Genomic DNA, 23,624 nt, shown 5'->3' with positions numbered 1-23,624 from the left:
CATATACATATCATGTGAAATGTACATTGTCTCAATCCGTTGCAATGGCTGGGCAGTCATTTTAATATTGTTTAATGTTTATCACTCTCTATGGCTGCTCAATCAGAAATAGGGATTCCAGCTGAGATAACAAATTTTAGATGTCATACGTTTTTTTGTCACTGGTAGAAAATCTCAGGCCACAGTAGGGCTGCTCGATTATGGAAAGAATCATAGTCACGATTATTTTGGGCAATATTGAAATCACGATTATTTTACACGATTACTCATTGACTTTTGGAAAGACGTTGTAATTATTGAATTTAAAAAAACAAACAGTTAAACAAATCAACAGTGAAAACACCTTGAACTGTGAAATTTCCCTCTAATACTTTTCCCGTTTGAGCTTTTTTCTCTCCATTCAGAACACAGGACAAAGTAAGAGTTGACTTGCAAAACGTCATGTGCAAAATAATCATTTTTCTCAATTACTCTGTTTTTGGGATCGTTAGGAGCAGAAATCATAATCACAATTAAAAATTGATTAATTGCACAGCCCTAGGCCACAGGAGATTTTGAATCATGACAAACAGCAAGGAGTGAGAACTTCATCAAGTTACATCTGGCTTCAACAACCTGCAGCCAGATTGTTTTCATTCTTTTCCCCCTTAAACTAATTAGGAACAAAATGCTAATATTAAACTCTCAAGTTCATAGTGCAGCTTTAAAGGATACGGCTAGTCTTATACTGTTTTCTTTTTGACAACAAATCCCATGAAAAGACCAAACCCAAAACCTAACGTAACCTACTGTGACTAAAAACTGTGGCTCACAGATGCATTATGTTAATAGTTTTTGGACAACAATGTACCATACTTGTTAGTAGGACCAATTCATAGTTGGTTTTGGTTCATGAAAATGACTGCCTTACCCTTTAAATGCTCACATTCCTAGTGCAGGATAAAAGGAAAAACTGTTTAATTGGAATTGTAAATGTAACTTCTATCATCTTTTGCTATCGTATAGATTGCTCCGTACTTGTACCCTACAGATGCCAGGGGGTACATCATGGAAAGATTGTAGAGTAGCTCAACTCATTTGAAAATTTAGAAATTATTATCCGACAAAACACACACATTAGGTTAAACTGAAACAAGGAATGTGGTGTATAATCGTATGAAATGTATGATGAAAATTGGCTAGCAATTTCGCCAAGCAAATACCAAGAAATAGGTTGCAGCAGTTCGTCTTTCGAAAATCAAAATCAAAATCAATCAAAATCGCTGTCAATCAAAAGGAGATGGAGTCTTTCGACAGACCCTCCAATCATCACGCAGAAGGCCAGCCAGCCCACTGCTCCATTGACCCCCAGAGACGCTGAGCGTCCGTGGGCGGGACATAATCGTAGCATTTATCCAATGGCCGTCTAGTTTCGAAGCACTGAAAAAAACTTTCAAAGCAGCCCCATTGAAGTCAATGGACGCCAGGCTTCAACAGGGAAATGCACTGTGACGCAACGGGAATGTATGAGAAGGAAATCGAGTCAGTCGACCTGCTATATGTAGCTGATTCTGAACCAACTTGTCTTCAAGATGAACGTGTTCTAACACATTTTTAGTCAATAAAATGTTAACACAATAGCACATACAATATGTGACCATTCATTTTTTGACATTTTAGGGGAAGCTGAGCTTCCCTTGCAGTCTTAAAGAAATCGCCTCTGCTTCAGACCAAAAAGGTTGGGAACCACTGGTACCACACTTGTAGCTTACTTTTCAGTGATTACATATCTCTTCCTCATTAATCTAATTTCAGTGAAAGTGCTTTGCGCTCTAGCTCTCATTATGCAAACTAGACCAGTTTTAATAAAAGCTCAGTTTCATTTCTAATTACTCAAGTAGCGTGTGACCACTGATATGACTCCTTCCAGGAAACTATGCTGCATGAATGTTCTCCCTTCAAAAAGAAGACCAACTTAAATGTTTCTCCAGGCTCCATCTGCCCATGAACAAACAGCCGGCTAACAGATGACCCTCTTAACAAATGGCTGTTTTGTATTGTAACACTCAGTAATTCAACATCACAACAGCTCTGACATCATCTCATGACCTTACTTGCATCAGCAGGTTTGAACAATCAACAGTGTGATGTGTAAACAGGGTGAGCAGATAATCAACTGCACTTTCTTAATAATACTATAAACTTGGGGAGGGTACCACCATGAAATTAAATCTCGAGGCATGACACATAACTATTTACAGAGGTTCTTAAAAGGGTTCTGCTTTCATGATCTATTCAGATATAATAAAAAGCAGGTGCCCTGGATACACTGTGGAATAAATGAATACTAGGCCAACGTGAATTTGATTGACAACAGGGTCAATTTAGCAGATAAAAGTCTTGAAGCCTTAGAACTTTTGCCACAGATTTATCTCATTCTTTACATGAATGAGTTTGTCTGACTGAGCTTTTGCATCAGGGGTAGAGACCCTTTGCTGAACAGCACAGATTAGCGGCAATTAGACCAGCAAATTACCCTGCAAACTGAAACCATTTGTGTGGTTGCACTGATCAAAACACTCCCAGAATTACTTAGACTGAAGATTGTGAGGGGGCTCAACTAACTTGACAAAATAGAAATCACACCGAACTTCACGTTGCGTGTTGCGATTGAGAGTGTGTGATTAGCAAGCGAGCACAAATAGGTAGCTAATGAGTGATCAATTTAAATAGCCAGCTAAAATGAATGTATACATGCAAAATACAGCCTGCGTAGGATAATGTCTCTCTCCCTATCTGTGTACTTGTACATGAAAAGACTAAGTGTGTATAATATTGTGCACATTTGGTGTATGACGTGAAGGAGATGGTAAGATGTTCCTCTGTGAAATAGCAACATGCTTACTGAAGCAATATTGACCATGACATCCACATATATTGCAATACATATAAATGCCAATAAATATATAAATGCCAAAAAACATGCTTCAAAACATTCTAAATACATGTTGCATGATGTGACATTGCATGAGCAACCAAGGGAAAAAAGCCCTGGACTCCCCTTTCCAATGGATGCTTCCATGCTTCTAAAAATAGCAAATTCATTGTAAGCATATAGACCTACAGGCCACAGGCTGCATCATCATCATCACAGCTGTGTCTCTCAGATTTGCTAATAAAAGTTGATCAGACAAAGCATGCGGTGCATAATTGAATCAAAGGCCAAAGTGTTGACTGAGCAGTGTTCAGTATTGTGTGTGTGTGTGTGTGTGTGTGTGTGTGTGTGTGTACAGCTGAGTTAAGAGCACGTCCCTCTGGCCCTCAGGTATATTATATGTCCATTATGGACAGAGATAGATAGATAGTCATTTAGTCAGTCTGCTCTGCACTGTTTGTGATTAAATGTGATTACAGCACAACACTGAACATGCCAGGCTGGTCTGACTAGACAGTAATGTTATCGTTCAAAGACACACCCATCGACTGTAGCAACACACATCACATGGTTTCTGTTTTGGTTTGGTTTGAATCCTGCTTGATACTTACGGAAGAGGACTAGGGCCACATGTGAAAAACATTATTGAGTTCTGAGTTCAAAGTCAGAATTCTGAGTTTAAAGTCAGAATTCTGAAAATAAAGTCTGAATTCAGATTTTTTTTCTCAGAATTCCGACTTTAAACTCAGAACTCAAATACATTTTTCACATGTGGCCCTAATCCTCTTCCGTAGATATCGGGCGATACCCATATCGGGGATATGGGTATCGCCAATGATTTCCAGATGATTTCCCGAAGGTCCCGATTCGATTATAAGAAGCAACTCTCAAAAATGTTTCTATAATGCACCTGGTTAATGTTGACATTAAGAACTGACCCCCAAACGTTTGTGGTGGGTTATACATCGATGGTGAAAAGGCATATATTAAAAGATCGATTTGGGGATTTTATTAATCAATTTCAGATCACTCAAACGAAAGTTGATTTAGAGAATTGATTATTTTAACCCAGCCCTAGTTGATACCTTGTTAAAAGATCTGTAGTAACAGGGATACTAGATAAATACCACAGAAACACTGTTACTTTCTCCCATGTGAGACAAATTAGTACAATAAAGTCACTATAAACGCCCTGCATAGCCCCGCAGATGCAGTTTATATCCCTGAAGGAATATTTCCAGAATATTGCTGTGATTTTTCATTTGGCATACTATGCTGCCACTTTCTCCTCTCACTTTCTTGGATATTTTCAGCTTGGCAACAGAAGCACTGTCATACAGCAGTGCTCTAACTCTTCATTTTAATAGCACCTCATTATGTACAGCTGTAATCAACAGAAGCTCCCATGTCACAGATAGTTAGGATCAAACCATAAAGATACAAGGCACGTGCAGGGTTGAACCATCAACTTTTTCATTTACACACAGACACACACATTGATCCAATCAGTGCCCGTTCACATTTCAGCTTGTAATCACCTGCTTCAATCAGATGAAGCAGAATGAACACACTGATCTGATATGAAGTGGCAAACAAGCCGAGAGGCCTTTAATAAGAGATGAAACCACATGATGCACACACACGTGCCTTCATCGAGGAGGACTAGTGAAAATGAAAGGGAGAGCAGCAGGGGTCTCTTTGTTTATCAGTGATCAGGTCTTGTGCAATGGAGCCTTAAATCTGGCTGCTGTTGTCCTCCTGCAGATTAAGGACTAATCCTGAGGTACAAATAAAGCACCTGATCAGGAAAAACATGAGGAAAGATTTCACACGTGCAGCTGAAAATATGCGTAGGCCTACACTATTAATTATGGTGACATTATTGCACTGAGTTTTATTGGGGATTATATATGTGTGTTGCTGTGATTTTGTAGGCTATATTGCCCTCCTGTAATTTGTTTAGGCTACTTTTAGCCTACATAAGGACAATCACAACACCTCAGCCCCATTATTTGAAATGCAAGTGATGGCCTGGCCTAGATCGGAGTAGCTTTAGGCGCACTCAGTCTTACATAATATTTTAACGTTACCTTCACAGCCCTGGTGTTCCACCCTCACAGAGCCGTCTTTCTGTATCCTAACATCCCCCGGTCCGGATATCCTTCTCGGAGCCGCCGAGGGTGATGCTCCGGTGGCGGCTGCGGCGGCGGAGGAGCTTCTCCAGCTCCGATGTCCCTTCGCCAGCGTCCTGCAGCACTGGTAACACACCGCCCAAGCCTGCTCCTCATTGATGGGCTGGCTGTAAAGCGCCAGTATCTTCTCCAAAGAGAGACCCTCCACTGCTGCTTCCTCCGTCGGATTCATCTTGTTGCGATGCTGCTGCTCATCCCGGTGAGTCGCTGCAGCAGCATCCGTCAGCCCTCCGTGGTCCCCGCATCGCTGCTCGGCCATCCTTTCATTCTCTCAGCGCAGGAGGCCCGATGACGAGAACAGTTCCAGGGTATATGCGAGGGAACCTGGAGGCATTGATGCTTCCTTCCTGCTCCTCCGGGGCGGCGGCAGCCAGCAGCACACCGTGTGCTTGTTTCCCCGCACGACGCCTCGTCCAGGTCAAGGTAGCAGCAGTCAGAAGGCGGTGTGTGGGACTGATGTGATAGCAGCTTTCAGAGGCTTCACCGTGTGTGTGTGTGTGTGTGTGTGTGTGTGTCACATCATAACCCAGCAAGCCAGGCTCAGTCTCTTTTATCACATGATCTCTCTCTCTCTCTCTCTCTCTCTCTCTCTCTCTCTCTCTCTCTCTCTCTCCCTCCCTCCCTCCCTCTCTCTCTCTCTCTCTCTCTCTCTCTCTCTCTCTCTCTCTCTCTCTCTCTCTCTCTCTCTCTCTCTCTCTCTCAAGTTCATTTTTATTTTTTATTTTTTCAATTTCGATTTCAATTTGCTTTATTGGCATGACAAAATCAATACAATTGTGTTGCCAAAGCATAGGAACAAACATGCAAACAACCAACGACAAGGACAATATTTGCAGATAAACAAACACTGTGCATCTAAGGTATGTTGAAACCATAATAATAAAATCATAACATAAAAAGAATAAAAATGATAATGTATACAATTCTCTGCTTATTTCTCTATCTTTCTCTGGCATCCTCCCACACTCGCGCACACACACACACACACACACACACACACACACACACACACACACACACACACACACACACACACACACACACAGCGAATGTCCCTGCATCTATTTCCTGGCTTTGACAGATGGATTGATTATAAGATTGGTCAGGCATTGATGCAAAATAATCTTTACTTTACATTTCTTTTTCAAATTCAGTGTGGCAATTCAGCTTTATTTTTTATTTTTTGTTTAGCACATTTAAGCAGCAAGGCAACTCAAAGTGCTTTACATAGTTCTTTATAAACCAACAGTATTATTTCAAAAATCAATCCTTTGACAGACAGGAAGCCAGTGTATTGGACCATAGTGATATAGTTCTGTTTGTATGTGTTGTCCGCATATTTATGGTAAATTTGTTGTTGTGAGCCAGTGGAAGCAGCAGAAGAGGCCCCAGAATGTAATATGTCTTTAAGTAGTATTCAAACCAGTTTAGTAGCCTACTGTGCCAGAAAGTCCAACCCAGTTTTCCAGTCAGTTTAGTAATATGTATAAATGTCAAAAGTATGCATGTCAAATGCAGCCTTTGATATGGGCCTGTAATTGCAGCAGGGCTGTAGAACCCTATTGTTTTTCTACTGATTAATCGTTATTTTTATTTTTCTTCTCCGCCTAAAACTCCGACTACAGCCTAAACTGTACATGGTGGGGGGTTGGCATTTTCAGGAATGGTCCCAAACTCCGCAAGGACCTCAGGCGCAAAAATAGACCTGCTTCCACCACTAGGTGGCGCTATAGCAGAAAAAACGCGTTTGGCCCTATAACTCCCACACCGTACACCGGATATTTAAAAACCATATATCCTCGCGTTCCCTGGATCCTGTCGGTACACGATCCGTTCTGCCTGCACGATCCGTTCTGCACATGCGCAAAATGTTCGCGCATGCGCGGTTGTACGAGGATTTACGACACTGCACGATCTGTTCCACGCTTCCGGTCGACAGCCAAGCTAACGTTAGTTTAGCTAACAGCTAATTCGGCTAACTGCTAGCTGAGACAGCATGTAATAACTTTAAAAGACCCTCAAAATAAAACTTGAAAATAAACGTTGACATATATAACAAACACCTAACATATATAACAGCTGTTACGACAGTTCTACTTTACTTGTGCTCATTTAAAATACAATCACTCAATACTTGTCTTTATTGTTATTACTGTGAAGTCTTAATTTAGCTGTAGCCTGCTTTTCCCATTACGTTTGAGTTAACGTTATTTTAGACTGAATCTAGCTGTCAGCTAGCGGTTAGCCGAATTAGCTGTTAGCTAAACTAACGTTAGCTTCCCGGTGGAGGCTAGCCATAGGCTAGCGTGGAACAGATCGTGCAGGTCGTATGGATACGTAAAACAGTATTATCTTGCGCATGTGCAGAACGGATCGTGCAGGCAGAACGGATCGTGTACCGACAGATCCAACTGAATCACGTGATATAGTCCACGCCCATTTCCGCCTAAACTTTTATACGTGAAAAATCGCGATTTATCAAAAACCTACTTTTTCAAACTCCTCCTAGACCGACCGATCGGCACGAAATTTGGCAGGTAGCATCTCCAGATGGGCCTGACAAAAAGTTAATAGAAATTATTTTGATAGGATAAAAATTGCGCATATTACGTACAAACAAATTTGTGTAGCTAACTATGAAAACAGCAACTTTGCCATATCTCAGCCAAAATAAATGCTATCAACGCCAAACTTTAGATTCATGTTTGTTGTGACCCTCTGGAGGTCGCTCACGCATTTTACAAAAATTGGTCACTAGGGGGCGCTACAAGTACAAAAGGTTTATCTCATGAAAATTTGATGGGTACCATCTAGGGACACTCCTGAGGCCAACCCTTGAGTGGGGTACTGAGGGGTCAAAGTGGGCGTGGCCTATGGGACCCACGTCTAAATTTACTACTTACACTAACGTGAACAACTTTAAATGTACAGGGTAGATAGACAATGGGTCATGGACCACACCTACCAAAAATTACACATGTGGACCACTAGGTGGCGCTATAATGTTTTTTTTGCTTTTAACTACCACATTACACATCGCACATTAGAAATCCTTACATCCACATGTTTCTTGAATAAAGCTGAATCGCATGATATAGGCCACGCCTATTTCCGCTTAAAATCTTTTTCGCAATATCGCGCAATGCGCAAAACCAACTTTTTCGAACTCGTCCTAGGCAGTGCGACGGATCAGCACGAAACCTGGTAGGTAGCATCTCCAGATGGACGTGACCAAAAGTTACCCAAGGAATTTTGCTATGTTAAAGTTTGCGCATTTGACGATCAAACAAATTTTCCTAGCTAGCTACCACACATGTATCATATCATATCTCGACCAAATTAAACGTTATCAGCAAATATTTTGAGATCATTGTTCAACATCCCACTATGATGCAATGTACCAAATTTGGCAAAGATCGGCCTTTAGGAGGCGCTATAAGCAACGTTTATTTGTTTTGGCCAATAACTCAATGCATTTGAATGGGTAATTTGCAATTGCAATATCTCTGCCACAGTAAATGCTATCAACACGAAAGTTGTGATGCTCGTTCGGCATGCCGCTCCGAGGCTCTGTACCAAATTTGCCGAAGATCGGCCATTAGGGGGCGCTATAATCAACGTAGACCAGTTTTGGCACTTTTACTCAATGTTAATGGGGTATTTGCAATGGAAATGTACCACAGACCTTGCAGCTCACACTTCTTAATAATTACTGATGTTTGCCTCCTACCGTTACATTTTGGTTTTTACTTTTGTGTGCTCCCCTGGTTTTTTACTAACTGTGTTAGTGTATCCAGCCAGGTTAAAGGTAGCAGGAGATTTCTTTATATAGGCTTAAATGTATTGTAATGTTATTTTAAAGGTTATGTAGGTGTAGTTATGGCTGATACTGGGACAGGAACGTTACAGAAAAGAAGGAAATTAAAAGAACAAGCGCAATCAGGGAAGGTTGTATCATGTATCATGGGGATGCATGACAGTGTTGTTGTCATTACTTAGAATTCCTCATGGGGGCGACAGAAACTACGCACTTAATCGTTTAATTTTTTCATTTGTTTTATTGTGGCTTTTTTCTTATTATGTGATTGTTATGTGTTCACACTACTTTCTCTCTTTTGTAAATGTTCAGATATCAAGAAGTCCGACACAACCATGGTCCGCCCACACAGGTGTCTCCACTTTTTTTTTGCCCGATTAGTCCTCCAATTAGGACAGAGTACACATGCACAAAATGTGCTTGATTAGCATCAGTATTTTGAGATTGTTGACGTGACATCACTAGGTCTAACCACTCTTTAACAGAAAGGTCGACCTCCTTAGAAATCCTTTCCATTATGTTGTCAGACACTTAGAACAATAATCTGAGCCTGTCAGTGGAATAACAAGCACTTTTGTGGATGTAAATTGAAGCTGCACAACTGCCCTATTAACTTACATTGTAGCTTGTTTTGCTGATTGCCGACTGCAATCTCCCTTAATACTGGACCAATGTCAAAGATTGTTGATCCCATCAGTCACTTACACACAAAAACATAGGGAAATAGGGTTAAACAGGGTTCCAGGTTGAAAAAAAATTAAAGGTACCCTTAAAGTTGGTAATTATAGTAGGCCACGCACCAAAACACTTCCAAAACGTTCAAATATCATCTCATCTAAAGTGTCTGTTTGGTGCCCTCTGCTGCTGGTATCTCCAATTTCCCTCCAGGTTCAAACTGAAGTATTTGTCTGGTAGCTATGTGGAATCCAAATGATTTCTGCTTAAAAAAGGAACGGTCCTTAAAAACTGCCCGTGGCTCTGCATATGATCATGAGTCATCACAAGCCTTCACAGAGGATCTCTGTCTTTACCACATACACTGCCTACATGTCTGTTTTATTTCCCTCACATGCACATCAACACATAACATCTTCACAAAGTATTCTGTTCAATCAAAATAAAATCTGAGATGGAGTTATATACATACAGTGGTCGTTTGGTATGATTTATTCATCAATCCTATTTATTCAACCAATGGCTTACACATACTCAGACAGATCTTATTTGACAGCAAATATACACAACATGAGACACACACTCATATAACATTTTTGTTACGCAATGTCTGCAAGGGTGAGCCCACAATCTCAGAAATGCACCAGAACTGGTTGCCATGGGTACAGTGATAACACTGCCCATATGTTAACATAGATCTGTGAACACCGATACAGAAGATGTAGCCATCAATACACACCAGCACTTGTGGAATGACGCAGTAAATTTACAATATTTCCAACATGAGTTCTTTGTCAATTTCACATCAAAAAAGCTAAAAAAAATCTGTGTAGCTTGAGAAGAAAAATAAACTGTAAAAAAAACAATACAATAATTAAAAATCTTTTTTTGTCCCTTGGTTATAAAGTAATAGAAGCTTGCTGATAAGCCCTTTCACCACGATGAAGGAACATGCAGCGTTTTCATTCAAGCAGCTGATAGGGAGAGCTGACAGACAGACAGCAAGGAGGTTTGTACCGGGAAAGACTAAATCAACACTCAACATAAATACAAAACGGGTCAAGCGTTAAACTTTAAAGTCCAACAGGTTGCAATCGATCTTGTAGTAGACGTAAGGATAATACTCCTGCTGGCTCAGGTTTAGGCCTGGGATGTCCATCGCAGACTGAAAAAAAAAAAAAAAGACGGTTCAGGCTGTTAGTGTGAGTAAGCAGCCGTTTCCAATACTAAGAAAAGAAAGCCATGCATGAGTAGAGCTGGGCGATATGGAGAAAAATCAGATACCACGATATTCTTGACCAAATACCTTGATGTCGATATTGTGACGTTATTGTTGGGTTGACTATAGGAGCTTTAACAAAATATCTTCACAATTAGATTTAAATAAGTAATCATCAATAATGTGACTATAATGACTAAGTGGATAAAGGCAAATAATAGAACAGCTAAAACATTCTGGTGAGTTCAGAAAATTAACATCACTTTACTAGGGATAGACCGATTATTTTTTGGCAGTTTGCAGATGATCTGAATCAGCGTTTTATTTGCCTGATAACCGATAAAGTTAATTAATTAAAAAGTGTTGTACTTTGGCTCGGCTACAGCTCTGTGTCTGTCCCTCTACTTCGGTAGGTAGGATTGTGAAGATCCAGGACTTAGCCAAAAAATTGGAACATCGACAACTTCTCAGTCCCTCCCCCCTTTCCGCTAAAGCCCAATGCCAGAGACGCCTGCTTTTAAAAGTAACGTAAAAGTAACTAAGTAAAGTAACGGATTACTTTTTTAAGAAGTAACGAGCAAACACTACTTTTTAAAAGTAACTTCCCCAACACTGCCTATATCGCATATTTTCCTCATATCCTGCAGCCCAAGGAAGTACGTCCAGTAGTAAGAACCTTCACACAATATTACCAAAGTACTCACATCAATGATAGCTGCAGCGCTGCTGTCCAGATGTTTGTACAGATCATTGAGTACCTCCCTCAGCTTCTTTACCGTCTTCTTGCTTGGCTGCAGCAGCATAGCCTGAAAGTTCACCGGCAGCCCATATCTGGAGGAACACATCACATAAACACGCTGCTGACCCATTGTTCTTTTTCTTTCTTTATTAACTGCTGCCAATGGCCCTGTCATATCACACTTCAGTTTATAAGTAGTTATATTTATGGGTGATTTTAAGACTGTATTTCTGATAGCAGTACCTTAAAACAGATTCCACAAAGACCCTTAGTGCTTTGATGTGAATCCATGTGATGAAGGCTTCACTGAAGTTCACTTTCAGCCATCGGACAAGTGGGCCCTGCAGAGAACAGATGCAGATTAGGGTTATATATTTTAAGGCTACGTTCAGACTACAGGCAAAAGTGGCACAAATCAGATTTTTTTTGGGGTCAAGTGACCAGGTCAGACTTCTTCAGAAGTAGTGTGAACACTCAAATCTGGCCCAGATCTGATTTTTTCAAATCAGATTTAGACCACTTCCATATGTGGTCCTGAATCCGACCCAGGTCAGATTTGTTTTCAATGCAGCCGCAGTGTGAACAACCAAGGCGGATTTGATGTGACTTTTACATCAATCTACATTTGTCACAATTCTGCTCCGGCGGGAGTTAGCCCCAGACACAGACAGTAACATTAAAAACTTGACTAGGCCTACAACATGGAGAACAGTGATGGAGCTAATCAGTGGAGGGAGAGTGAAGTGTTAGATCTAATTAGTGTACGGGGAAATACTTCAATTCAATCAAAACTAGAAGGATCATACTGTAACCGCTCCGTTTTTGAAAAAAAATAGCCTGTAGTGAATTTGCAGCCATAACCCCACAAAAGGCCAAAATAGCCAATTTGGCTCTCTTTCTCTTCATTCTTCTCCTCCTCAGCACCTGCTCATTAATGTTACGGCTGCCATTACACAAACATGTTGAAATAAAGCGAAAATGCTTACTTCCTCCATAACCTCCCTAACTTTAGTGCAACAGCGTGCTGCGTCTGATGTCATTGTTATTGTTCTTTTGTGCATGCGGGTCAGTTCAAAACCGCAAACAGTTCACACTGAAATCTGATATAGGCCACATTTTAAAAGGTGATGTGAACAGACAAACAAAAAATCGGATCTGAGCAAAAAATCCGAATTGAACGTAGCCATATTGGATGTGGCAGTCTTACAATCTCGCCCAAACAGGAGAAGAATGAATTTGCAATCAACAAGATAAAATGTCTTATGTAAATGTTTCTTAATAAACCCAAATTTGGCAGACAGGTCTTTCTGTCTTCAACAAGTCCATATTATGCGACACCACTGAAAACTTTTTTTTTTTTTTTTATTGTGGTGGATTTATGTGTGGTCAGTTTTCTGACTGCTGCTGGCTGCACACCGCCAAGATTTCCAACTGCTTCAGACTCTTTGATTGACGGAGTAACCACTCCATTTTTGTATACATGGCACAGTGGAGAAAAATAATACAGTCAGATTAAAAACAACCTAAAAAAAACAACTTTTGTAAAATGCAAAATGTATATTATCCTAATTTAAACATTGTTCATCTGGAGTGATTTTTAAGAACAATACTTCAGGATTGTAATCATTTTCAGCTTTAAACTATTAATTCACAGTTGTTATGAGCAATCGGTAATTTACCATTTAGAAAACCTTTGAAATTGACCCACAACACCATATGACAAAAAGGTCATTTTGACAAATAAAAGTTCAAATGTTGTTATAAACTAAAGTGACTAAATGGATTACCTACCTCAGGCAGGATTTAAATCGCTTTAAGTTTATTAAGTTAAATGTACTTAAATGAATCCAATGGGTGCTCAGAAAAACACCTTGGCTGGACCAGCTACCAGTCCACCACCATACTTTGGTCCGTATGGGGACTTGAACCAGCGACTCTCCGGTTCCCAACCCAACTCCCTACTGACTGAGCTACTGCCACCCCCATAAAGTATGCTTGGCAATAATGAAACAAATGTACAATTTGTGTCATAGATAAGGGGCTACGGCATGGCAAACCACATTGTGGTTCCTTGAAAAGATCAGAAAGAGGCCTTAAAGTACCCAGCGTGAAACCCTATCAATGAGCAAGTTTTAGCAGCCACGCATTGCAAACAAATTTCAAAGAGAAAGCTACACATCCACTACTTACATTGACAGTATTTGCAAATTGAAAATTGAAAATTCCTTCCAGTTCCATCACTTACAAACTGCTTCTTCTTATCTGTGGAGAGCCGTGTCATCTCATCTTTGTCTGCCTTCATCTCCTCTTCATTGTACCGGAAGTCTCTCACTGTGAACCTAGAAATAAGATGTAAAGAGCAGGAATCAGCTTCATTTGATCATGAATATTTCTGTTTGTATAAAGAAACTGACATAATGCACCATCTGCCCATCCTCTGAGGTCCGCAACCTTGGTGTAATCCTGGACTCCACCCTCTCTTTCCATATTCACATCAAATCTATCACCAAATCCACCTTTTTTCATCTTAAAAACATCTCCAGACTCCGGCCATCACTCTCTGACTCCGTGGCAGAAACCCTCATACATGCTTTCATTACCTCCCGTTTAGACTACTGCAATGGAGTCCTGTCTGTGGTCCCCAGCAAAACCCTAGACATGCTCCAGTATGTCCTAAACTCTGCCGCTAGGGTCCTCACACACACCAAGACCTGGCAGCACATCACCCCAACCCTCATCCACCTTCACTGGCTCCAAATCAAGTCCCGCATCACATATAAAATCCTCCTTCTCACCTACAAATCCCTCCATGCCCTGGCCCTACAGTACCTCTCCGACCTCCTCCATCCATACACCCCACCCCAAAACCTGCGGTCCTCAGACACTGGCCTGCTCTCCATTCCCCACACCAGACTCTGTTCCTTAGGAGACAGAGCCTTTAGTGTTGCAGCCCCATCCCTCTGGAACACCCTCCCTGCAGATATTCAAAATACTACATCCCTGGACATTTAAAAAACAAAAAGAAAAAACACTCCTGAAACAGCACCTGTTCACCACAGCCTACAACCTCCCTTAGTATAGCCACAGTAATTCGGTAGTGTCCTTGGGTTTCATGAAAGGCGCTATATAAAGAAAAATTGTTATTATTATTATTATTATTATTATTATCTCTGTGATCACGGTTAGTAAGTATATATTTAGTTAGAGCTATTTATATTGGCCTAGCAGTCTGGCTTCTTTAGAAATGAACATTTTCCATTTCAAATGTCACACCTCTTTCTTGTGATTCATACAGTCCAGGGCAATGACAGCATGCTATAGCTATCAGCTAACCACTCTTACTTGTTCTCTCTGGCTTTGTGTTTGAAGTCATCGATGGCTTTCATAAAAAGAGTGACACTGAACAGTCCACTGTCATTGTCTTCAAATAGCAGACTGCAAGAAAAAGAGAGGTACTTCTTATACCGCTGTAATGATGTTCACTACAAATGGTGGATTGATGGGCATATAAACACTCATTATAAGACCATTTGAAGAAAAAAAAAAAGAATACAGATGCAGTTGTGCAAAAACAGTGTTTCTCTGACAAAATGCGTTTCTCATTTATTTGACATGATGACATCACTTACTGTGAGGATCGTGGCACCACCATCTCAGCCAGCGTTTCATATGTTTTATGCCAGTCATTGTATGCGATCCTGAAACAACAAAAGGAAGAGGTGGAGATAGTAAGATAGCATCTAATTGACCTTTTCTCCTGAATTATGCTGCCACAGGATTCTAATTCAATCATTTGCGTTCAGACGTGCTTGCAATACTTACTGCTATACCAGAGAAATAATACTCACTTTGGTACAACTACCAGCAGAGTGATGAGGTACTCTGAGTCAAGTACAAAGTCTTCCTTCTTGACTATGTCAGCCAGGCTCCTGGTCAGCAGGCTCCCCCTGGTGGCACATAACAGTGATAACATAACATGGATGTAACAGAGAGAAGGTGCCCAGGGTTTACAAAGCATTTCAGAGTCACAGTAACTTTTCAGACCATGCTGACACGGTCATGGACACATGGTCAGTGATCCATGAAGTTAGAGTGTGGCATTGTGGTGGGCACTTTTTTTGGCATCATTGGGCAAAAATTCCATTCGGATCTTTCTGCGTAATGTACTTCAAGTAGTCGGAGAGAAAACTAGACATCATTTTCAAAGAAAATTCTCTACAGAGGGAATGTGGGAATTTTCTTTTTTCTGTGAAAATGGATCTTTGGGGAAATCTAGCCTGTGACGGGAGACATTGGTCAATCACGGACATCACTTCAGGGACGTCGTTTCAGAGAGAGAGCCTTCCTATTGGCTGTTCTCTGCATACATTGCCCGTGACAGATATAGAGAGCGTTCCTATTGGCTGTTCTGTGCATGCATTTCCCGTGCTACTTCAAATTCTGGCGTTTTTTTGCACCCACTTTAATATATTTAGCTTAACCCTTGTTGGCCTTTCGGGTCAAAATTGAAAGTTCACTTTTTTTGGCGCTTCCCCCCCCCCCCCCGACGTTGTTGTCGCTTTTTTCCTGATGTTCTTAACAAGGTTTTACATGTTTTTTTCACTTTTTTTTCAACGCTTTTTTTATTCATGGTCAATAAACCTAATTTATGACATTATACTAGGGCTGTCAGCATTAACGCGTTAATCGCGATGCGATTAAGGGCCGAGCATAATGCGTTCATTTTTATTTTATTTATTTTTTTAAATCGTATTAATCGCATGCTGCCATTTATTAATTTATTTTCACCTCACTCAGCTTTGCGTCATGCCTAACAGACTACTATTTTGCCGTACTTCCTCTAACAGATCCTGCTGCTGCAGGAATAGCAATGCCGATTTCAGTGCCTCATTCTGGTGCCACTGATATGTCTGCTCTTCTCTCTGATGCTCTGAAACAGGCGATACAGGAAACACAAACACTGCTGCACGTGACGCTAGTTAACACTATACTCAACAGCAGCTAACGTTAGCCTACCGCTAGCTAGTTAACACTATACTCGACAGCAGTTAACGTTAGTCTACCGCTAGCTAGTAGCTGGATTAAACACGGTTACAATGCTGACAGCTAACGCTGAACGGTGTAAAGTTTGACTGTATTTCACTGTAGAGGATTCAACACCGGGATGTAACAATCTGCAGCGGCTGTTGTCGGAAAAACACAGACGGTGCGTTCAATGAAACTGGTAATTTACAGCCTCGTGGTGCATTCAAAGTTGTTGTTAAATGCCCTTTTCCCATCTGGTGGTTGTTTTTGTCATTCAACAGCTATTTACTAGTGAAATAAGTTATTGTTATAGTGATTACATAATTATTAAATCATTTAATTGTGACGATATGGCCTTAGCGATAAACAAGCCATTTTTTAATGTCACCAACTGTTTAGTACCCTTCTTTTTTAACTTTCTTAAAAAGTATCGGTTCAGGCACCATTAAGGCACCGGTACCGTTTTAGAAGTACCGCTTTAGCACTGGTATCCAAACCAAACAATACCCAACCCTAATATTGACTCTAGATTCAAATGTGTGACTAGATTAAATATATAATAAACAAATACAAATCTTAAAATCAAGTTCATAAAGTCACTTTCTTTGCATTCATTTGATTCCCAATCAAGATCCACTGGTAAGAATTGCTTTCCATTGTTAATATGTACTAAAAAACAGTTCTGAAATGCAAAATAGAATTTGAATCATGTGATAAAACATGCGATTAATCTTATAAATTTATATAGGCCTTAGTGGTCCCCTAATACTGTATCTGAAGTCTCTTTTATATAGACCTTAGTGGTCCCCTAATACTGTATCTGAAGTCTCTTTTATATAGACCTTAGTGGTCCCCTAATACTGTATCTGAAGTCTCTTTTATATAGACCTTAGTGGTCCCCTAATACTGTATCTGAAGTCTCTTTTATATAGACCTTAGTGGTCCCCTAATACTCTATCTGAAGTCTCTTTTATATAGACCTTAGTGGTCCCCTAATACTGTATCTGAAGTCTCTTTTATATAGACCTTAGTGGTCCCCTAATACTGTATCTGAAGTCTCTTTTATATAGACCTTAGTGGTCCCCTAATACTGTATCTGAAGTCTCTTTTATATAGACCTTAGTGGTCCCCTAATACTGTATCTGAAGTCTCTTTTATATAGACCTTAGTGGTCCCCTAATACTGTATCTGAAGTCTCTTTTATATAGACCTTAGTGGTCCCCTAATACTGTATCTGAAGTCTCTTTTATATAGACCTTAGTGGTCCCCTAATACTGTATCTGAATTCTCTTTTATATAGACCTTAGTGGTCCCCTAATACTGTATCTGAAGTCTCTTTTATATAGACCTTAGTGGTCCCCTAATACTATATCTGAAGTCTCTTTTATATAGACCTTAGTGGTCCCCTAATACTGTATCTGAAGTCTCTTTTATATAGACCTTAGTGGTCCCCTAATACTGTATCTGAAGTCTCTTTTATATAGACCTTAGTGGTCCCCTAATACTGTATCTGGTCTCTTTTATATAGACCTTAGTGGTCCCCTAATACTATATCTGAAGTCTCTTTTATATAGACCTTAGTGGTCCCCTAATACTGTATCTGAAGTCTCTTTTATATAGACCTCAGTGGTCCCCTAATACTGTATCTGAAGTCTCTTTTATATAGACCTTAGTGGTCCCCTAATACTGTATCTGAAGTCTCTTTCCCGAAATTCAGCCTTGGTGCAGAATTACAGCCACTAGAGCCAGTCCCACAATGAGCTTTCCTTAGGATGTGCCATTTCTGTGTCTGTAGCTTTAAATGCTATTGTGGAGGAGAGAGGGGGGGGGCAAGGTGGAGGGTGGGGGTGTGGCCTTGACCAACTGCCACTTTGCTCATTTGAAAGCCATGATGTCTCTCTCTCATGAGTGGGCCAAATTCTCTGGGGGGGCAAATCAGAGAAAGGGGAGGTAACCTTGCTCCTTATGACGTCATAAAGGGAAGATTCCAGATCGGCCCATCTGAGCTTTCATTTTCTCAAAGACAGAGCAGGATACCCAGGGCTCGGTTTACACCTATCACCATTTCTAGCCACTGGGGGACCATAGGCAGGCTGGGGGACTCCTATTAATGTTAAAAAACCTCATAAAAGTGAAATTTTCATGCCATGGGACCTTTAAGTCAAAATAAAAAAGATCAGAAAATATGAATAATTCTGACTAATAGTTAAGATCAGAGGATGTTCAGTGAATCACAGACTGGTTTATGTCAAAGTTTAGTCAGGATGCTGTTTTAAAACCTTTTAAAAAATGTTTTCAAATGCTATAAAATTGAATAAAACGCTCAAAATTCAATGGAAGTTATCATTAATTTTACATGTGTGGAACGTTGTATCCATATAACGTACATCCATGCATCAAAGTTAATTTTGGCCAAATTGGTTGAATGAAACCCAGATTTCTTTTATTGAAAAATGGTTCAAATTTGATTGGAGGACAACACAAGGGTTAAAGAAACTTTGATTAGAGTTTAAAAAGCCTGGTCTGGCTAGCTACATTACTTCTTGTTAAAACTCTTTAGCCCAAATGTAGAGTTAGCCGTGCATATTTGTGTGTGGATTACTTACGCATTTTTCCTTTCTAGGTTCTGCAGGTTTCCCTTCAGGTTGTTATAAGCTGATGCTCTAGTCTTCAAGTCATTGTCTATCTGGGTTACTTGCTGTAAAAGATTAAAAACATGGTTGAAATTATTTATAACTGACAATTAAAATACAGAGCACCGTAGAGTAACATACTGTAGATGTACAAAGGCTGGATGGAATTAGAGCTCTACCACTGACCGTTAGGCTAAAATAAATACAGACAATTTACAGAAATATCTGTAAATCATACATGCTGAATCCCCTTTTCATAACTAACTGAGAGACCTACCTTTGAGATGATTTCAGCGATGTTTTTAAGGGACTGTTTGATGGGATATTTTGCCATGTCCCATTGAAATCTTGTGATATAGGTGACAAGATCAACTGGAAAAAAGAACAACAGAGACCTGTCAGCCTATTATCCGCTTATTATGAGATTATAGAAAGACAAGAGTTGGGTAAAGTTACAATTTCATTATAGTGATTTCAGATCTGATCCATCAGATAGTTGTCAGTTGGCATTTGGATAGGATTGTAAAAAATATTTAGAACATCAGTTGAGACTTAAAGCAACGTTGCATAACTATTTCACCTTAAAGGCAGTGTATACAGCTATCCATATTTATGACAGCGGTGTAAAAGTGAATTACATATTGAAACTGTAGGGGGCGCTAAATCACTAAAAATACCAACACTACATAATGTTGCTTTAAGTTGAAGTTTGTTTGTATCATTATTGGCCAGTTGATCTTAATTTGCATTATCCCACAGCTTTTTTTTGGTACTAAATGTATCTGAACACAGTGTTGCAACCATCACTGTACCTCCGTTGGCCAGCAGGTTCTCCTGTACTTTGTCTCGACTGTCTTCCAGCACGTCAGCCATGTACTGAGCCACCTTCTTCACCACACTGTGAACAGCCAGGAGACATCAAAACACGCCACGCCAACACAAACTGCATGCACAAAGCAATCCCTGCACATGCTCACACGACCACCACGACCTCACACCCCAAATTTAACACAAACGTACACGCACATCAAAACCTTTCACATACTCCTGTTAAGGTCATTTCCTGTCAAGGCAATTTATAATATGGCAGCCTTGCAAAGTTCAGGGGTTTTTAACCAAACTGTTTCGCAGCACATCAAAGCCCAACAGAAGTGAAGCCAGGGAAAAAACTGAGAGCCAAGTCACATCTCATGCCTGAAGAGTTCACAAGAAAGTACATCTGCCACTTAGGTTTTCATTTTTGTCTAACTGTAAGACATTTTTATTGTTCATATAATGGCAAAAGACAACTAAATAACCCAAATAAAATAATCCAATGGAAAACGTCAATGAAAAGACGCATTAATGGGTACAATGTTGAAGAATTCAGTAGTTTAGGTATTCTTTATTCCCAGATATGCTGGATGGAAACTTCCAAAAAAGAAACTGGATTAGACAGGCTGTAGTCAGACGAGTGAAAGTGTGTTTCAAGGCTGGTCTTTCTCAAAGTCTTAGAAAAATCTACAAAGAGGCAAAGCAGAACTCAGGCAGCATTGTGTGAGATTTGGAGTTTTGGATGTCAATATTTCTAAAAGACTATAAGGGCGCTTTCACACCTATAGTTCGGTGGACTCGTTGCGATTCGGGGGTGAAGTTGCAACATTGTTGCATTTTTCATTTGGTTCAGTTTGCTTTCACACGGCACTTTGTCAAAGTCACCAAACACTCTAAACACACACACGCGGTTGAAACGGTTACTTGTTTATTGGACAGAATATCCGAAACTCGCCGACACTCCTGCTCTCAGAAATAATGGAGCAACACTACATTCATAACGTCTTGGGTTTTCTGGTTCTGCTTCAGTGTTTCTAATATTTTAGAAGAAGGAGAACAATGAGCAGCTGACAGACAGCGAGGGAAGGAGAGAGAGATGATGATGATGACACACAGATGACCAGTGATGTATGGTTAGAACAGCTTATGGATCTGAAAGTTATCATCCCTTAAATCATATACAAGTCCGTAAATTGTGTGCAAGGTTGAAATTGCAGGCTAGTAAATGCTCAGTTTTTGGTTCACTTCCTGTACTTGGGTCGGATCGCGTTCTCACCTGAAGTGAACCGAACTCTAGTTCACTTGGAAGCAAACCGAGACCCCCGTTTTTAAGCACCAGAGTTCGGATGAGCTTGTACACCGCCCCAAACGACCCGGACTATCCGACCAAACGCTCCAGGGTCCGTTTTAAACAGACCAAACGAGGTAGGTGTAACAGCAACCAAAATTACACTCAAACATACTTGCAGCACATAAGTCATTGGGTATAAATATGACTGCAGAAAGAGCTGCTGGTGTGTCACCCATCTGTAAATTGCCAAGTTTAGACTGCGAAGCCTGCTAGCCTCAAGCCCCTGAGAAATTCCTCAGTGTTACAAGGTAAGAGAAGGGATTAGGGAATGGTAAAGCAGCTACATCAGAGTCAGGAGTGCTGCACAGGTTAGGAGATTTTTTTCCCCATGCCCTTTAAAACAGTGTTAAACATGATTATGAGAGCCCTAATAAATAAAAATGTAATCAGTAAAACATTAATTCCTCAGAGAATAGCAATGTTGATTCCAAGTTAGAATACCACAGGCAGCATACCTTTCGACAAAGGAGTCTAATTTGGCCAGTTCATCCGACAGCCCAACCAAGACATCTAGTGTCCCCACCTGTTTTGGAACACAAAAAGGAAAACATCAGCACATTATGACTTTTGAGTCATCAGCAGGGCCACACAAAATCTGTGGATGCAGAATTTTCCTGCAGATTTCCACCGATTTAAAAATATATATTAATAAACTCAGAATGTTAACACATCTCCACCACAAGCAGAAATACAGTCCGCTAAATTCCGCAGATTTCCATTCTGGATCACCGCTGACAGCTGTGAAAAAAGTTTGGGCCTGGTCATCAGTCCTGAGATTTGTGTCGTTTTAAAGTGGGGTCAGCAGGGTTGTGTTTTAACAGTGACATCTGAGGTTCAGTCCAACTACAGTGACATCCAGGGGGCCCTATGTGCTTATGATGGCGCCTCTTTGTCCAGAGTCACTCATGCATTGCTAACAATTCCAGGAGAACATTACAGTGTGGCTGCCAGGTCAGCAGGGTTACTTCACCTTCAGCACAGAGAGGAACCGAACCAGACGAGCTGGGCTGCTCTGTGGACGAAAACTTCACCAAACCAACGCTTCAATATGCAGGCAACGGATCTGTGTAAAGACTGCTTCCCATATACACAATCAGCTTATTCTTGACAGTGGATATATATATATATATATATATATATATATATATATAAGGTGAGTGATTTTGATATTGGCCTACTTCCACATGTAAAACCCCCCTTACTTAAAAAAAATAGATGACAGATAACTATGAATCGTGCAAGAAAGAAATGATGTCCACATTTGACTAATTGAGTTGAGTCGATAGATTGATTACCGCAAAGTAATGGCTGTGTACTTCAGTATGGGAGAAAAAGTATGGGATTGTGACAAGCAGAGAAGCCCATGAATCCATGCTAACCTTGAGGTCTGGGATGTTGAACTTATGGTTGGTGGAGAGGTTGTTGGTACGTGTGGTGGCTGCCATCATTATGTCCCATGTTTGCTGGCAGGTCTTCTCTCCCGGTGCAGAGATCAACCAAAACTCTGTCATGGTTTACAGCACTGGTGCAGCTAGAGAAAACTGAGAGACAAAGTGAATTCAGACTCATGCGTGCTGTGTTATATACTACAGCTCAAATGTTAACATTAAGAAACACTGAGTATGTCTCTTTATCAACAGCACCGATTTGGCTACAGTACGGACCGTAAAGTACCGTTGTTGTGTTGACATAACGTTGCCTCCTGTCTTTAGCTAGCTACATTTTAGCTCCAGAAAGCTGTCGTGCTGTTGTCATGAAGGGTCCTGACACTGTTTACCCATGCTGTTTTCCACAAGCAAGCAAGCTAAAGACACCATGCTACACTAGCAACAGCAGCTCATTCAGTGTTTAAGTCCATTACAGGCTGAAGTTAGGTTTTCTGCCAACACTATCGTTATGTATTTTCATTCCCTTACGTTAACACAGCCATACACAATAATTGCACAGTACTGGATTGCATACAACCCGAAAATAAATGGTTATGATCGGGTAACATTCAGCAGGGATTAGCTACAGTTAGCCGCTTAGCTTTTCTCACAACAAGGCAGGTTATTGCTATTGTTTAACAATTTCACTCACCTGTGAATACAACAACGTAGCCGTTAGCAGTGAAAACTATAGCTGTTAATAGCGTTTCTATGGCTTGATAATTGTCATAGTTTCCATTCAATACAGTTGGTGAGGTCTCCTGACAGCAGCATCAGAGTCAGCTGATCTGCCAGAGAGAAACCGGAAGGCCTCACACA

At 40.5% G+C, this 23,624-nt stretch overlaps 2 protein-coding genes across 7 annotated transcripts in view; both read right to left on the bottom strand.

Moving 5' to 3' along the window:
* Positions 1 to 5,614, bottom strand: part of spire1b (spire-type actin nucleation factor 1b) — a 69,143-nt gene extending 63,529 nt beyond the window's left edge. For 2 of the 5 annotated variants that reach the window (XM_031322709.2, XM_036006764.1), the window contains exon 1: positions 5,005 to 5,614. In XM_031322709.2, coding sequence (XP_031178569.1) covers positions 5,005 to 5,365 — 361 coding nt within the window. In that variant the 5' untranslated portion in view covers positions 5,366 to 5,614. The remainder of the gene's footprint in view (positions 1 to 5,004) is intronic. The other 3 variants (XM_031322710.2, XM_036006765.1, XM_031322712.2) reach the window with 3 other exon arrangements.
* A 4,469-nt stretch (positions 5,615 to 10,083) lies between these two features.
* LOC116066579 (V-type proton ATPase subunit C 1-A) lies at positions 10,084 to 23,624 on the bottom strand. Of its 2 annotated transcripts, none has more exons than XM_031322740.1 (13): positions 23,458 to 23,624; positions 22,758 to 22,919; positions 21,834 to 21,901; positions 20,027 to 20,112; positions 19,492 to 19,586; positions 19,188 to 19,279; positions 15,405 to 15,503; positions 15,186 to 15,254; positions 14,899 to 14,991; positions 13,802 to 13,895; positions 11,800 to 11,897; positions 11,522 to 11,648; positions 10,084 to 10,763 (listed from the first exon to the last, which is right to left on the bottom strand). In XM_031322740.1, the coding sequence occupies exons 2-13, from the start codon at positions 22,887 to 22,889 to the stop codon at positions 10,665 to 10,667; spliced, it is 1,152 nt and encodes a 383-aa protein (XP_031178600.1). In that variant the 5' UTR covers positions 22,890 to 22,919; positions 23,458 to 23,624; the 3' UTR covers positions 10,084 to 10,664. The 2 variants fall into 2 exon arrangements, with proteins under 2 accessions (XP_031178600.1, XP_035862664.1); XM_036006771.1 differs by having other exon boundaries at positions 22,758 to 22,909.

Source organism: Sander lucioperca, chromosome 10 (genome assembly GCF_008315115.2).
Source record: "Sander lucioperca isolate FBNREF2018 chromosome 10, SLUC_FBN_1.2, whole genome shotgun sequence".
In the NCBI taxonomy this organism is placed as follows: Eukaryota; Metazoa; Chordata; class Actinopteri; order Perciformes; family Percidae; genus Sander; species Sander lucioperca.
The sequence above is the reverse complement of the archived record's forward strand: the minus strand, read 5'-3'. Positions and strand labels throughout refer to the sequence as shown.

Bases quoted from the DNA above. Each gene is read 5' to 3' on its own strand.
- LOC116066579 (XM_031322740.1), bottom strand. From the start codon at position 22,889: ATGACAGAGTTTTGGTTGATCTCTGCACCGGGAGAGAAGACCTGCCAG. The intron at 21,902-22,757 runs GTTAGCATGGAT...GTTCCAAAACAG, and splicing joins TCAACATCCCAGACCTCAAG to GTGGGGACACTAGATGTCTT. The intron at 15,504-19,187 runs GTAAGTAATCCA...ATGTGCCACCAG, and splicing joins AACCTAGAAAGGAAAAATGC to GGGGAGCCTGCTGACCAGGA.